The 15,464-nt window shown below is 38.1% G+C and overlaps 3 protein-coding genes and 2 long non-coding RNA genes across 10 annotated transcripts; 1 reads left to right on the forward strand and 4 right to left on the reverse strand.

Moving 5' to 3' along the window:
* The first annotated feature begins 981 nt into the window (after window positions 1-981).
* Window positions 982-6,839, forward strand: LOC126624407 (mitochondrial outer membrane protein porin 2-like). Of its 3 annotated transcripts, none has more exons than XM_050293463.1 (6): window positions 982-1,186; window positions 1,293-1,360; window positions 5,623-5,736; window positions 5,842-5,925; window positions 6,125-6,333; window positions 6,478-6,839. In XM_050293463.1, exons 1-6 carry the CDS (start codon window positions 1,078-1,080, stop codon window positions 6,782-6,784), a joined length of 891 nt encoding a protein of 296 aa, XP_050149420.1. In that variant the 5' UTR covers window positions 982-1,077; the 3' UTR covers window positions 6,785-6,839. The 3 variants fall into 3 exon arrangements, with proteins under 3 accessions (XP_050149420.1, XP_050149419.1, XP_050149418.1); XM_050293462.1 differs by lacking the exon at window positions 1,293-1,360 and adding an exon at window positions 5,479-5,546; XM_050293461.1 differs by lacking the exons at window positions 982-1,186; window positions 1,293-1,360 and adding exons at window positions 5,108-5,372; window positions 5,479-5,546.
* On the reverse strand, window positions 4,797-5,154 carry LOC126624409 (uncharacterized). Its single transcript, XR_007624101.1, has 2 exons — window positions 5,026-5,154; window positions 4,797-4,991 (listed from the first exon to the last, which is right to left on the reverse strand). It is a non-coding gene; the product is annotated as an uncharacterized LOC126624409 (long non-coding RNA).
* LOC126624410 (uncharacterized) lies at window positions 5,595-6,232 on the reverse strand. The gene is made up of 2 exons (XR_007624102.1): window positions 6,108-6,232; window positions 5,595-5,996 (listed from the first exon to the last, which is right to left on the reverse strand). It is a non-coding gene; the product is annotated as an uncharacterized LOC126624410 (long non-coding RNA).
* Window positions 6,840-6,948: 109 nt separating the features above from the next.
* LOC126624408 (uncharacterized) lies at window positions 6,949-8,360 on the reverse strand. Its single transcript, XM_050293464.1, has 2 exons — window positions 7,694-8,360; window positions 6,949-7,552 (listed from the first exon to the last, which is right to left on the reverse strand). Exons 1-2 carry the CDS (start codon window positions 8,201-8,203, stop codon window positions 7,382-7,384), a joined length of 681 nt encoding a protein of 226 aa, XP_050149421.1. The 5' UTR covers window positions 8,204-8,360; the 3' UTR covers window positions 6,949-7,381.
* Window positions 8,361-8,943: 583 nt separating this feature from the next.
* Window positions 8,944-14,707, reverse strand: LOC126624767 (DNA polymerase kappa). Of its 4 annotated transcripts, none has more exons than XM_050293876.1 (13): window positions 14,585-14,707; window positions 13,194-13,366; window positions 12,926-13,099; window positions 12,676-12,799; window positions 12,485-12,585; window positions 12,290-12,376; window positions 11,693-11,788; window positions 11,418-11,538; window positions 11,198-11,326; window positions 11,017-11,108; window positions 10,704-10,815; window positions 9,568-10,213; window positions 8,944-9,234 (listed from the first exon to the last, which is right to left on the reverse strand). In XM_050293876.1, the coding sequence occupies exons 1-13, from the start codon at window positions 14,661-14,663 to the stop codon at window positions 9,102-9,104; spliced, it is 2,067 nt and encodes a 688-aa protein (XP_050149833.1). In that variant the 5' UTR covers window positions 14,664-14,707; the 3' UTR covers window positions 8,944-9,101. The 4 variants fall into 4 exon arrangements, with proteins under 4 accessions (XP_050149833.1, XP_050149834.1, XP_050149836.1 ...); XM_050293877.1 differs by lacking the exon at window positions 14,585-14,707 and adding an exon at window positions 13,515-13,683 and having other exon boundaries at window positions 11,198-11,311; XM_050293879.1 differs by lacking the exon at window positions 14,585-14,707 and adding an exon at window positions 13,515-13,683 and having other exon boundaries at window positions 8,944-9,222.
* Window positions 14,708-15,464: the final 757 nt, after the last annotated feature.

The raw sequence follows: 15,464 nt of genomic DNA on the forward strand, positions 1-15,464 counted from the left end.
TATACCTATTTAGAATCCCAATGGTTGCCGGAGATGACCGGAAAATAACCTCAAAGTTGACTGGTCCGAGTGAAAACTTGGAAAGTCGCCCGAAACTGAATAAACCTTAAACATTCATAACTTCTTCAATACTCAACGAAATCAAGTGATTCAGAAATGAAAATCATACTTCTCGATGAGAAGAAGAGAATGGTAGCTTTTTTTTATGCCTAACTCGCCATGTTTTGGCCGGAAAACGGCTTAAAGTGGCTGCCTTGGTCTCAAGTTAGCCACTTTCGAGCTGTTTTTCAGCCAAACCACGGCGAGTTAGCCGTCGAAAAAGGTACCATTCTCTTCGTCTCATCAAGAAGTATGGTTTTTGTTTTTGAATAACTTGATTTCGTTGAGTATTGAAGAAGTTATGAACGTTTAAAGTTTACCCAATTTCCGGCGAGTTTTCAAGTTTTCACTCGGACCAGTCAACTTTGAGGCTATTTTCCGGCCATCTCCGGCAACCATTGGGCTTCGAAATAGGTATAATCTCATTCTACACTTTCCTATCTTCATTTTGATATATTATGGGTCGAATTTGGTTAAAAAATGATTGAGTTACGAAGCTTTGAAAATTGCCCAAACTTCCTTCGGGACACTTAACGAAGTTTTTAACGGAATGATCAAAATGATGGATAGTGAACAATCTCAGGGACCACTTTTATCGATTTGGAATCTCAGGGACCAAAGTGATGAGTTATGCAAATCTCATGAACTATTTTGACGATTTAGCCTATCTAAAATAGTAGTGCTATTCACACCTTTTTTTACCTTACACACACATTTGTTATTCTTACTTTCTTCGATTCATTTGATTCGCCGATCAAAAATTGAGGTGTGTTTGCAAAAAGCACCGCCCTATCTCAAACAGTTTGGTATTGGCTAACCACCCGTTGCGGGTAGGATGCGCCGACGAGGAGATGAGTCAAGCTATAAAATAAACAATGATACAAGTGTCTCCACTCTCTAGTTGATCAAAAGAAAAAAGCTTTATATTTTGATGTGGTTGTCTTTCTGTAAGGTCCATTGGTGTCTCCGTCAAGAAAAATGAGCAAGTCCTCCTCCAAGCCTAAGCATAAAAGCAAGAGCAAGAGCAAAAGCACAACCAGCAGCAAGGGCCCTCCACTTTTCTCCGACTTCGGTCACAAAGCTAAAGGTTTTCTCTCTAATTCTTGTCCAGATTTCTGTGTTTTTCGTTTCTTGCATCGCAAAAAGCCTGTTCGAGGATTCTCCTACAACTTACCTCTCTTGGGTTCCGGCAGACTTGCTTACAGCGGGATATTCCAAGGGCCAGAGGTTCAGTTTCTCATCCCACATTGATGGCGGAGTGGTATGTTCTTCTTATATTGGCACCCCCTCTAAAACCTTGGACAGAAAGTTGAGAGTATTTTCGGGTTTGTATTCAGAACCTTACATGTTCAACCTCCGCGAATAGTATTATGTCGGCGTAAGTTATGGGTTTACCGCTGTTTGATTTTATTTACGTTATCTGCTCATCGTTGCTGCACCGGTGTTAATACTTGCCCGGACCAGGTTCAGGCTTTCAAGTGTATATGCACATTGCGCCATACGCTCACTTTCGATCCATTATAGGTGCCAGTCCAGTCCTAGATTGCTAGTCAATTAGGATTCGTATGTGCTACGCATGGCGTCAGTCTTCACGTGATTGTAGTACTAGAGTTTATATTATTGTTACACCTAGTCATGTTCATATCATAATACCTCTGCATGGACTCTTGTGTCAACATGTGTTGATGAGCATTCAATATGATATATTTGCTTATGCGAGATTATGTGGTCACGAAAGTCATGTGGTTACGGAAGTCATGTGCATACTTACGAAATATTTTGCTGTATTAAATTCTTGAGATTTTGCAGGTTATGGTAAGTATTTTCTTACTATACGCAATATGTATATTTTGGAAACTATACTTGTTTTACGGCGATGGGTAATTATGTCTTCAAAAAGGCTTTTATAAAGCTTTGGTTAGCCCCACTCACCCCTGTTTTTTGCCTTTCTAGGATTTTAGTGGCAGAGGCTTTGTGACGATGAGGATGGTTGGCAAAAGTTGTTATGTAGGAGACTTCTTCTTTCGGCATAAATGTCATTACTCTTCTTTTACTCCAATTTATCTATGCTCTGACATCACTTATGTGATATGGGTTCAATCCCCGCTCACATGCGCATTCTAAATTAGTCACTTTTAGGTTTTAATTTATTCACATTTTCTACATCACTATACTTTATGGCTTCGTCACCTTCCAGGTGTCGCCCATCACATCGCGATTTGGGTGTCCAGGTGGACATTTTAAGCGTGTACTATAATCACGTGAAGACTGGCGCTAATGCGCTGTCACATACGAGTCAGAGTTCCCTATTACAACATGTACGACAGGACTGACACCTACTTGGATCCAAGGCAAGCGTTTATATTACACTCAGTTCTGTTCATATCAAAATTTCTACTGAATAAACTTGTGTGCAAGCATATTATTGTTGGAGAATTTGATGAGCAATAGATTATAGTGTTGAGCAATAGTTTAATTATTGTTGAGAATATACATTATATTGTTGAGAATATATTTTATATTGTTGAGCATTAGATTATATTTTTGGGCATGTGATATTATTATTGTGATATGGCACTACGTGATTAATGATTTGATATTACTATTGTATTTTCTATATTGACTAAAATGTCATTGCTTAACTGGCATATTACATATTCTACTCACTGAGCGACGGTAGTTGTTACTCATCCCTCACCTTTTTATTTTACAGATGAGTTATTTGACAAGACAAGTGTTAGACAAACTAAGTTTGTGTTAGACAAGGGATTTAAGAGTTTTCTTATTTTTGTACACTTTGTAAGGATTTTGTAATAGTTACTTGTATAAGAGAAGTTATTGTTTTTGTTTTATGTTTTAAGTTTTACTTTTACTTTTACACACGCGCCGGGCGTGGGATCCTATCGACCCTGGGTCTGGGGCATGACAAGTGCTAATAACAATTCCCTTTGATAATTATGGAGAAGATTTTGGAGATAAAGATTCTATTCTAACATCGTCTCAAGTCGTTCCAATGTCTCTAATCTCTAATAAGAATGTTGTTGTAATAATAAAAAAATAAAAAAGTTTGCATTGCCAAGATCTTGAAAGCAACCTTTTAACAAACCAAAATAAGAGGACCCAAAAGATGATGATTGCCAGCAACTTGCAACATCAAATGAATTATGAGTGCAGAGTCTGATTCCACCAGTAATTTATTAATCCATAATCTCCATGCCAATTGTAAATCCAAATAAAGTTCTTATAGCTCAGCAATGAGAATCTTGCATGTGCCCACATTTGGCACAAAACACTAAAATTCATTTACCAAACAACACTTACAAGAAATTATTATTTCTGCTCTTGCAACCATCAACATTAAACTTAAACAAATACGGAGAAGCTTACAAATGGGGCAAATATTCGATTCTATAGGGTTTATCAATCTTGTGAGTATTAAACTTCAACCATTCACAAACATTTTGTAGTCGATAGTTTAACGACCTATAGTCTTAATTTAGATTTAGACAACTTTTTATTTTGATAATTCTCTTTTAGGTTCAGTTAGTTTTGTTTGTGAGGATCAACGTGAGATGTCCTAGTCTAAATTTATTGTTGTATAATTTTGTTTGGGCTATTAGCATTTAGCCCGGTTTTTCAACCAAAACAAAAAAAGTTGATTGTGAGACATGTTATATCTAAAATAGTAGTGTTATTTACACACATTTTTTTACTCCCATACATATTTGTTATTTTTATCCATTAATCTTCTTCAATTCATTCGATTCGACGATCGGAAATTGAGATGAGTTGAATATCATAGTGCGCAACGAACAAGATTACAATAGTAATAGGAATATTATTAAACAAACAAGAATGCCGGAACAACTACAAAACCCTAAGAGACTACATTGTGAATAACTTATTCTCTAATGAATAACAAGGCATTCTATTTATAATAAACTAACCCTAACCCTAATGCTAACAGGCTAGGCCCAAACTAAACTTATAAGAAAATCCAAACAATATAATACCTAAAATACTAATATATTCCAACACCTCCCGTCAAACTCATGTTGGTATACGACATGGGTTTGCAAACAAGCAAATGCGGACTGGCTCCGTTAGGCAGACTGGCAGGCATGTAAACTTGACTTGACTTGACTTGACTGGCAAATTGGCAAACTTGACTTGATTCTTGACTAGCTAATGTTGAGAGTATGGAAAGAACCCATCACTAAATGGATGAGATTTCCATATCTCAATTGTAGCAACGAACGAACAAACACAACTATCACTCGAGCGACAAACGAGTAAACTCCACAACAAAACTCATCCGTGTGGGCTTCCAACACAAAAAAATGAGCAAACAAGCCATTAGCCATTTTCTTTTCCTTGCCCATGTGGGCGTCAAAACCTCCAAACAAATTTTTTTTCCTTTTTCCTTTTTTTTTCTTTTTTTTCTTCTTCTTTTCTCCAAACAAGTGCAACAATCCTCAAATTTGATTGCAGGGCAGGGTGAGCGTGCTATGGCAATGAGATTCTGGTGGGGGTTCAAAGCAAACATATGCAAAAAAAAAAAAAAATCCTTTTCAAAACTAACACTGAAAACTAATATCAAACAAACAACATGGATACCTATCAAGAACAGATTAAATCCCGAAAGATCAAATCTGCTCTGATACCAAGTTGAATATCATAGTGCGTAACGAACAAGATTACAATAATAATAGGAATATTATTAAACAAACGAGAATGTCGAAACGGCTACAAAACCCTAAGAGACTACATTGTGAATAACTAATTATCTAATGAATAACAAAGCACTTTATTTATAATAAACTAACCCTAACCCTAATGCTAACAAGCTAGACCCAAACTAAACTTATAAGAAAACCCAAACAATATAATACCTAAAATACTAATATATTCCAACAAATATAATACCTAAAATACTAATATATTCCAACAAGACGTGTGTGTGAAAAGCACCACCCTATCTCAAAAAGTTTGGTATTGGCTAACTACCCGTTGCGGGTAGGATGCGCCGACGAGGAGACGAGTCAAGCGATAAAATAGACAACGATACAAGTGTCTCCACTCTCTAGTCGATCAAAAGAAAAAAGCTTTATATTTTGATATGGTCGTCTTTCTGTAAGGTCCATTGGTGTCTCCGTCAAGAAAAATGAGCAAGTCCTCCTCCAAGCCTAAGCATAAAAGCAAGAGCAAGAGCAAAAGCACAACCAGCAGCAAGGGCCCTCCACTTTTCTCCGACTTCGGTCACAAAGCTAAAGGTTTTCTCTCTAATTCTTGTCCAGATTTCTGTGTTTTTCGTTTCTTGCATCGCAAAAAGCCTGTTCGAGGATTCTCCTACAACTTACCTCTCTTGGGTTCCGGCAGACTTGCTTACAGCGGGATATTCCAAGGGCCAGAGGTTCAGTTTCTCATCCCACATTGATGGCGGAGTGGTATGTTCTTCTTATATTGGCACCCCCTCTAAAACCTTGGACAGAAAGTTGAGAGTATTTTCGGGTTTGTATTCAGAACCTTACATGTTCAACCTCCGCGAAGATTGGAGGACGATCAAGTGCAGCTGTTGCAGGATCGTACACATACAAGAATGCCACCTTCAACTGCCGAATTGATACGGATTCAAAAGTGGGTTTGGTTCTTTTATGTAGTTTTACTGTTCCCTATTAAGTTTGAGCTCTGCTGTTTTTGGTTCGGATCAAGCGTTTCTTTATGTCCCCCTTGTTATGACAGGTTACTGGAACATTAGGTACGAAGTTTCCGTCATGCACAAAGACTTCAGCTTCATTCAGCTTGCCGGAGTACAAGTCTAGCAAGGTACTGGTCTCATTGTCTGACAATCTTTTTGTCTGGAAATACTCCTTGAGCTGGTGTTCTTGTTACGAAATCTGCCATAGAAAAAATAACAACAAAATAAAAGAAATTTCTGTTGCCGAAATTGCTCACCCTTTCGATGCTGCATGCTGATCACATCTAATTCAAACTATAAATCAACTCACTCGTCTTGGTTTCACAGCTCCGGTTTCAAACACGCCAAGAATATGGTGCCGCAGCTGTGTCTGTTTCTCTGTGCCAGTCCCCTGCAATCAACCTTTCAGCAACCGTCGGTAGTGTAAGCTTTGTCATCGGTATGGAGGCAGAATACAAGACTGCTTCCAGCACTTTCTCCAAATGTAATGCAGGCATTAGCATGAAGAGTCTCAATTCTGATGCTTCAATAATTCTGTAAGTCTTTTCATTTCAATCTACAAACCCTATAACTATGAAGGCGGATAAAGCGTCTGATTAAAAATAAATTTATCGACAAATTTTGTAGAGGCCAAAATGCAGATTTGAGTTTCTAATATGCTATCTTTGTGATATGTTTAGGGGAAACAAGGGTGGCTTGGTAACAGCATCGTACGTTCATTATCTTGATCAAGAAAAGAAGAATGCAGCAGTGGTGGAGTTCACTCAGAACCTCTCAACAAAGAGAAGCACCTTGACAGTTGGAGGATCGTGCATGGTTGATCATCAAACAGTGGTGAAAGCTAGACTCGATGGTAGCGGAGATGTTAAGACTCTCCTGCAGTACAGTATTAGACCCAAGTCGCGCTTGTCTATCTCCGGCGAGTTCAACACCAAGGCACTTGACAGGATTCCTAAAATTGGACTGGCACTTTCTCTTGCCCCTTAAACAATTTCGCAATATTCATCTGCAACTGATGCAATTATTAGATAGATGTTTCTACTGATATAAGTTTTTCTAGATCTGTATGATTCTATCAGTTTAGAAAGCTGCCGGTTCAACAGATCTAGTGCTAGTGTTTCAAAGCAATCTGCATCTGAAATTCGAAATCATTTCAGCGACAACCGAAGGATTTTACTTATATGATCTAGTTGCACACTGGCTGGGAATTCCCAAAAAATAAATCTTGACACACTTACAAATCAACTCCAAACTAGTATTGCATCTCCCACTGATTTTATCTAATGGCTTGGAACTTCTTGTTCCCGTCTACTCAGTAGTTTATGGAGCAGCATCCACTTTTTGTTTTTCGCTCTATCCAGTTTAACCTGCGCCATAGAAGTTCTCCGTCGCTTGAGAGCAGACTTGAACGCAGAGGGATGTTCAGCAAAAGCATGAAAATCTTCCGCTTGAGAGCAGACTTGAACGCAGAGGGATGTTCAATAAAATCGATGTGTATGGAGAACATTTCTATTTCAGTATTACAGCCATCACATTCAGCAGTCTGCAAATGTATTAGTAACAACAGGTTGTGCGGTCCAATGGTCACTTTGGAGATTTGAACCTGGTGCACCATTTGATCAGTAGCGCTTCAACACTGGCATCCGTTCGGGTCCCGATTCCTCCCCAGACCAGCATATGGGCGAAGTCTCCAAATGTCGAACCAGTTACTTCATGTACAGCCTTGAATCCGATTCTTGAATAGAACCGCACAAGCTGAACAAAAAAATTAGACGCTTCACCATTTTGCTATTTGTGTTATGAGAGTATAAAACAGAACCTTTTACAAACAAACCGTCAATAAGAAATAGAGCTTCTTCACTACGTCAACTGTAAACAGAAAATAAAAAGACGAACCTTGTGGTGGTAAATATCGGAGTCATTGATAGCCAGCAGCTCAGCCGTTCCGCAACCGCAATCGTATCCATACCGAACGGCAACAGCTCCAAGAAACAAACCGATCCCAAATATCGACTTCTCCATCCCCAGAGTCTCTCTCTTGAGTCTGATGGACTCCAAGTGAAGGATCCTCCCTTTCAGCCAGACCCTTATGAACCCCTCGGCCTTTCCGAGCTCTTTCTTCGTCCCCAAGCTTCTGGCCGTGATTCTGAAAAAGGGTCCCACAGTTTGGAGCTGCAGGTCCAGCTTCTGGGATTTTGATGAGTCCAGTATCTCAGCCATGGTTGGCATTGTGGGTCCGGTGCCGGCCTCTCTACTTTTCTTGGTAAGGGTAGTGGGGGTGAGTAATGAAGAAACAATTCGGGTTCTGGTTCGGATTAAAACGCTTATGGTGCGGCGAAAATGAACAGTTGGATTTGGCATGGAGAGGTTGGAAGTTGAAATCATTGATATGGATGATAGTTCCATATTTTTCTGATTTAATTTTTGGGATTAGGGTTTTGGGGTTTTCTTTTACAGAAATGTTTGTGAAGTGATTCAGAAGCATGAAGAATTGGATTCTTTCAGTTTCATATCTCAAAGCTTGGAGACACTGGCTACCGTGATGGAGTTTGGTTTTAGATAAGCTACACGTGGCTACACCACCACCATCATGTGTCCTATGCTGATAATATTTTTTTTTAAGAAAACTAATGAAAATGACTTGAAAACTTTGAGTTTTAATGATAAGGACAAAATAAAAGGTAAAATAAATAGTACCATGATTGACTTTTTAGTGTAAAAATGTGGTTTTTCGTTAAAATAAACAGTATCGAGATCTTTTCGTTAAAATTCCTTCTTTTTTTTGTATAGTTATTCATATGAAGGGGAAGAAGAGGGAATATTCCACCTTATTTACTGGAATATTAGACCACATGCAGCAAAAGTCTTTATAATCTTAGTTCAAGGAGAGAGTTTAATGAAGTTTCTTGACGGATTTGCAATGGACTAGTAATAATGTAGTTCAGATTTGCAATGGACTTCACTAAGGGAGTGTGATGGTTGGCTAAGCTCACGATGAGAATGGAAGTAACGTGCAAAGTTCTGTAGGAAGCCTGTGGATTTACAAATAAGGAACACAAGGAACTTTTCTTGACGGATCCATTTAGAACCCAAATCTTTACAAATTGCACATTCTGTGATTGTATTCACATAAATAGTCTGGTGGGTACCGGGCTCGAAACTTTCTCATCTCTTAAATTATCGTAATAGTTTCGAACATGTTCCCCTCTTCTTAATTAATCTACATAATAGTCTGATATTTACCAAATAAATGAAATACAGGGACATGTACAGATATACAGACAATAACAAATAAAGTATAATCCTAGAAGTTCTGGTTGCTCCGAACGAAAAATGAATCGATAGGTATATGTTTGCCTTCTTTCTGGGACAGCTTCGGCCTTTTGTTTTTCCTTTGGCTTGTACGATGATCCTTCTCGACATTTCTGACATGGTTTCTAACCAAAAATATCAGGTAAAACTAACTTATCAAGAGAAGAAAAAAGGGATTACGGAGAGAGGCAAGTTAGAAACTCAACGTATAAGGTCGTTGTCGATAAAATAAAATAAATTATTTCGATGGCAAGCATAGACAAGATCTATGGACGAAAACAAACTTTTTACTAGATTAAAGATGCAAACCATGTTCTCTTGTAATCAGGCGAGTGCGGATTATCAGTAACAATGTCAACCGCTTAACATCATACTTCAACTCAAAATTGTACATTTAGAGAAGATTCGTAGCTGATGGGTATGAGAAAATAATAGCAGCAAATGAAAGTGTAACATACCTCTGCCTCAGCATACATGTTGAGTCAGCGCCAGATTCTTCTTTCTGAAGTTTCTCAGCAAGATGAAAATCAAAGTGCTCTTGCCTTTCCTCAACGAAGCTAGCTGGCACTTCTATCCCACATATCGAACACTTGTAGTCATTCAACCACAAAAGTAACTCTTTCTGACTGACCGAACAACTTGCAACGTCCTCACGGTTGTTAGTTACATTATTCACTCTGTCTAGGGTACTGCCCTCAAACTGCCCAGAAAAAGAATGACCTGCTGCCAACAATGGTGACACTCCACCCTGTACGTTGTCCTCATTCTGTATGTCCACACACACCGTTTCTGCATTTACACTGCTCGTAGATTCATAAACTTCTTCCTTTTCATCAAAATTTCCCAAAGTAAACTTACTGTCGTCCAAATTTACTAAGTGGTTTCCATCAAGAGAATCTCGAGAAGTTTGATGGCCATCTTCAAATAAACAGGGTTCTTCACCATGCATCATGCAGCAACCATTAGTATCCATTTCCAAGGAGCTCTGATTCCCCACATTTTTCCTTAAAACATTTCCTGATAAAATATAATCCGTGAGAGTTCTTTGTGTGGGATCAGATGGAGCACCAACCTTTTCTTCATCAAAGTGAGACACCCGCAAGCCTGACAACAGATGAAAATAGATTTAACCCTAAGCAACCTGAGCTGCAAGATTGAGCTTTAATATCATTCCCCTTCTGAAATATATATTTATACGCATATACATATACATCTGGCAATGCTGTCGTACATGAAATCCAGTATCATGTCTATTAATAGAATATCACCATATTCATAATATATTGGTAACATGTTTTACAAATTGTATTAAGACTATTGATCAGGTAAATTCATGTTTAAATGTAATGACGGACAATCCGACATCAAGTTGTCTGATTACTGATCATCTTTATGTCTGTCATTATAGTGGATATGGACCATTGAGATGCACCGTGGATGAGTAAAGATGCATCATTACTATTTGTACTTGCATGCTTGATATAATGTACATCTCAAACTATCAATCATATTTACAATTACATCTCAATCTGACATCAAGTATACTATTTAATATTTATACTTGCATGCTTGTATATAATGTGCAACAGCCTACCTATCAGCCTCAAAGAAATAGGAAGTTCAGCCTTAAGCAACTTTGAAGCATGCTTCAAAATATCCTCAGTTGAGCATATATATTTTTGCGAAGTCACAGCTCTGGTGCGAACCTGTAGATTGTAGAACATACTTAAAACTTTACAGCAAGAAAATACTGATCACAGCTAAAAACAAAAAAAGAATTGATGGGAGAATTAAGAGTCATATACAAGGGGAGTCATGCATCACAAATAGCCCTACTGATGGTAATGCATGAACAATCTTACTTTGGCAAGGCAAAAGAATTGGTGATAAAGCATCAGAAGAAATACCTCAAACGATGCTGTCTTTAGTTTTAGAGTCAATGTTCGCCCACAAAGACCCTCCTTTTGCAAATCAGTAGATAGCATCTCTGCAATATCCGCTGCAAGCATTAAATATACCCAAGTTACTAAATCTAAATGGTGATGAGTCATGACTTTCAGTTAATTCTTGAGTAATAGAACTACATACCCAATTTACGATAAATATATGCTTCATCCCCTGTGGCTGAAAATGATCTCTCATTACTTATACTTTTTCTCAATCTTGCTTCAGGAGTATCTGTTCCCCCAATGGCAAGTCCCACTGAGAGGAAAAAATCTGCAATACATGATAGGAGAAGCGGATGTTGAACAGAAACAGGTGGTGTCTCCAATCATATGATATGCATGGGAATGGACAGAGTGCTAACCTGCTGCAGATCGAGAAAATAGCGCACAAATTAAACTGCTCTTTTGCAGAATCTCCTCACATGTACTAATCCCAAGAGCATCCTTCAATATATGCTCAGTTACTTTACCAATGCCCCCAATCTGTATAAGAGTTTTCAATTCCATATCTTCATTAGTATGTGAAATGTAATTAATGAGCACATAAAAGTTTGCTATTATGTGAACCATAGTTGTACCAACAAAGACAATAATGGTACAGTTTATTCTGCAACAAATGTACAAAAAGTGGATATACCTTTCGGACAGGAAGAGAGGATATAAATGTCATGACAGCCACCCGATTATTTGGTAAAACAAACTGTCCATTTGGCTTGTTTATATCTGAGCAAACCTGAGGAATAAGATCAGGAGACTTAATTCAATTGTGTGCATACACAGGCCTAAGCATTTGAGATGTTCTGAAGAAATCATCTAAATCCAGTATTGGTCATAATATCTAAACTCTAAAGCCTAAAACATAAAACCTATACATAAAAAGCTAAAAAAAGGCTTGAGAAAAAGAGAAGTTACAAAAGCAAATGTCAAGATGCGATATCATATATCAAGGCAACTAATAGTTAGATGTGCTTACTTGTTTGCCAGTTGGCAGTAGCATGCGTCTATTTGCAAACCTTAGTTACCATTAGCTAACTAAAAAAGCAGAAAGTTCATCTTTTTATCAAGCTTACATGTATACAGTGAATTATTTATTTTGACATCTTATCAACTAGACAACATGTGAAACATCCATATTTATTTTACAACGAAAGTGAATCGAAGCACAATACCATATTGCAAACACTTGAATTCGTATCGATGTAACATATTTCATTCAATGAGTTGTTGGAAAAACCTTAGCAAGTAGACGGTTTGGTGCCACTCCAGCACTGCATGTAAGACCAGTCACTTCATAAACACCAGCTCTGAGTTCTTTGGCAATCTTTATGGAGGAAAAGTAACAGAAAATGAGGTTTAACATAAAAACTTCAAAAGCGAAAGGGTAATGTCAATTCCAAACAAAGAATAAAAAATGTACATGTACACTTACTTCTTCACCAGTAGTGCCCCTTTCTTTGCAAACCTCAGTTACATCAAGATATGCTTCGTCCAAACTAGCAGCGAGGAAGTTAGGATCATACTTCTGATATACTACCAAAAAAAAAATAAGTCACGACCTAAAGTTAGGACCTGGCATAAAAAACCTACAATAAGAATCTACCTAAAGAAACAACAGCTAACCTTTTCTAGTTAAACTACTGTAATGATTATACTTCTCGAAATCCGTAGGCACAAAAATTAAGTCGGGACATAATTTACGAGCAATGAAACCAGGCATCGCAGCACGAACCCCAAACTTCCTTGCCTGCAGGGTGGCAGTGATCACATTATCAATATGCATTCACAAGGTAAATGCAGGACAGATAAATTTGTAATATGCAATTCCACTGCAACCGAAATTGCGACACTTGTAATGTGGAGTTACTTTCACCTCATAATTAGCAGTGGAGATCATAGACATGCCACCAACAGCCATGGGCTTCCCCTTCAACGACGGGTCGCTCAAAGTCTCGACAGCCGCATAGAAAGCATCCATATCCACATGTACCCAAATCCTCGAAAGGTCCCGCGTCGCTTCAAGCTCCAAAATTCTTTTATCAGCAACCTAGAAACCACCAAACAACCACCATTCCAATAAATCTCACAGAAATCCCCAAAAAAAAGTATCACACAATTGAATTGGAAACACTAAAACGCACCGTTTGGAAGTGATCCAGGTCTGCTGGTTTGAGCTTCGCGCATCGGGCTCGCATGTTCTCTATCTTCTCCCTGATGAAGGCCTCTTTGCGTTCCTCGTTTTGGAAGTACTGCGATCCTTTGCTCATTTCGTACACTATCCTCTGCACTCTCTCCCTGTCGACGCCTTCCATGCCTGAAATTTTGACAATTTAGCAGTAAAATGGAAAAATAGTCACTCAATTGACACTCGGAAATGTAAATTCGATTCGAATTCATGGTTTGAATTTAAGAGCATAGAATTTTTTTGGAATTTTGAATTGGGATTTGGGTGAGAAACGCACCGGCTTTGGCGTTCGTGTAAACGGTGTTGTAGGACTGCCAGGGCCGGGCAGTATCGGCGGAGGTTTCGCTGTTCGCCATGGCCAAAAATTTTTTGGCTCCAAAAGCTTGCGTTGGAAGAAGAAGAGGAGGGAAGGTTAGGCTATCTCCAATGGCTGGTCAATAGGCTCATTTTAGCCCTCTTACCCCTAATAAGATTCTCTAAGATATTAATATTTTAATAAACAATACAGACCATATTTGCCTTCGTCTCCAATCGAGGGTCATAGAGCCAGAGAGCTCGTTTTAGCTCTTTCACAAAAAACCATTTCCAACCGAGGACCAAATGGCCATAAGGCCAGACATAATTTATTATTTGAAAACTACAACTTATATTCAAATCCAACGGCTAAGTGACGTCAGCATGACGTCAGTTAGCCATTGGTAGCTGACGTCAGCTAACCGTTAGATTTGAATTTTTTTTTTGCTATAAATAGGGCGGATATTGGGATATAATTCACACAACTTTGAATTCAATCTATTTAAATTCAATCTCTTTCAATTCAAGTTTGCAATGAATTTCAACTTTGGATCCTCTTCAGATTCCAACTGGGGCCCTCATCCAATTCCAAAAGAGAAGCAAAATGGGCGCAAATGAGACGAGAAGATCAGGAGTCTGATGAAGAAGTTCAAGTAAGGTGCAACAAACAAAACATAGCAGCAGCCATGGCTGCAGCCATTAGGGGTGGGTTCAAAAAATCGAAAACCGAAAAAAAACCGAAAACCAAACAGAACCGAAACCGAAAAAACTGAACCGAACCAAAAAACAGAACCGAATTGAAAAAACCAAACCGAACCAAATTCTTTTGGTTCGGTTCGATTTTAGTGATCTAGAAACCGAACCAAACCAAACCGAACCGAATTAATTAAATTAATTTTTTCATGCCTGAAATTTTGACAATTTAGCAGTAAAATGGAAAAATAGTCACTCAATTGACACTCGGAAATGTAAATTCGATTCGAATTCATTGTTTGAATTTAGGAGCCTAGAATTTTTTGGAATTTTGAATTGGGATTTAGGTGAGAAACGCACCGGCTTTGGCGTTCGTGTAAACGGTGTTGTAGGACTGCCAGGGCCGGGCAGTATCGGCGGAGGTTTCGCTGTTCGCCATGGCCAACAATTTTTTGGCTCCAAAAGCTTGCGTTGGAAGAAGAAGAAGGGGAGGGAAAGTAAGGGAGTAGAAAAGGGCCGATGTGCCGTGGGCCCATATATGTTTATTTGAAAATAAAAAGAACAAGGCCCAAGAAAAAGGCTGCCCAAACTGTTATTAGACTAAGGACTCTAAGCCCAGGTTTGTGTTATTGTTAAATTCATGAACCGTTTATAATCTTTTAGTACTCTTAAAATTTAGATCGCTTAGTATTATAGTTTAATGATAACTTTTTATATTTGTAAATGAGAATTAGGTACGAATTTTATAAATGGTTAATTCGATACTAATTTATTCCTTGCCCTTTAATATAAATGTATCTTTTAATAAAAATAATAGAACAATGATATTCTTACCACATTAATATACCACATTAAGTGGCATCTGATGTGGCTGTCCACATCATCTAAATTAATCATATTTTAAATTAAATTTAAAACTATTTAATAAACTAATAAAAAAATAAAAAATCTGAAATTAAATGGTAATTGTGGCATACGAAGAGTTTCATCTCCTTCTTTCCTTCCCCGTTGCTTCTTCTCCCATTGCTTCTTCTCCCGTTTCTTCTTCCACACAATTTTTTTGTTTCAGCCCAGATTTTTTACAGCAGCCTCGCCATCGATGGAAGCAGATCTTTTTGTTTCAATTCTCAAACGATTGAGGTAAGAATGCAAACCCATACTTCCAGTGTGATATTTCACCATTCGAGTCTCTTGGTCTTAACTTTTCATTATTGTATGCTTTTTATATTCCTCTCTCTCT

This window comes from Malus sylvestris, chromosome 5 (assembly GCF_916048215.2).
Source record: "Malus sylvestris chromosome 5, drMalSylv7.2, whole genome shotgun sequence".
Classification (NCBI taxonomy): domain Eukaryota; kingdom Viridiplantae; phylum Streptophyta; class Magnoliopsida; order Rosales; family Rosaceae; genus Malus; species Malus sylvestris.

Coding starts and splice junctions, on each gene's coding strand:
- LOC126624408 (XM_050293464.1), bottom strand. CDS start 8,203: ATGGAACTATCATCCATATCAATGATTTCAACTTCCAACCTCTCCATG. Junction 7,553..7,693: donor CCGATATTTACCACCACAAG/GTTCGTCTTTTT, acceptor TTTTTTGTTCAG/CTTGTGCGGTTCTATTCAAG.
- LOC126624407 (XM_050293463.1), top strand. CDS start 1,078: ATGAGCAAGTCCTCCTCCAAGCCTAAGCATAAAAGCAAGAGCAAGAGC. Junction 1,187..1,292: donor CTTCGGTCACAAAGCTAAAG/GTTTTCTCTCTA, acceptor GGGTTCCGGCAG/ACTTGCTTACAGCGGGATAT. Junction 1,361..5,622: donor CCCACATTGATGGCGGAGTG/GTATGTTCTTCT, acceptor GTTTGTATTCAG/AACCTTACATGTTCAACCTC.
- LOC126624767 (XM_050293876.1), bottom strand. CDS start 14,663: ATGGCGAACAGCGAAACCTCCGCCGATACTGCCCGGCCCTGGCAGTCC. Junction 12,377..12,484: donor GGGGCACTACTGGTGAAGAA/GTAAGTGTACAT, acceptor TCCTCCATAAAG/ATTGCCAAAGAACTCAGAGC. Junction 11,539..11,692: donor CCTCTCTTCCTGTCCGAAAG/GTATATCCACTT, acceptor ACTCTTATACAG/ATTGGGGGCATTGGTAAAGT.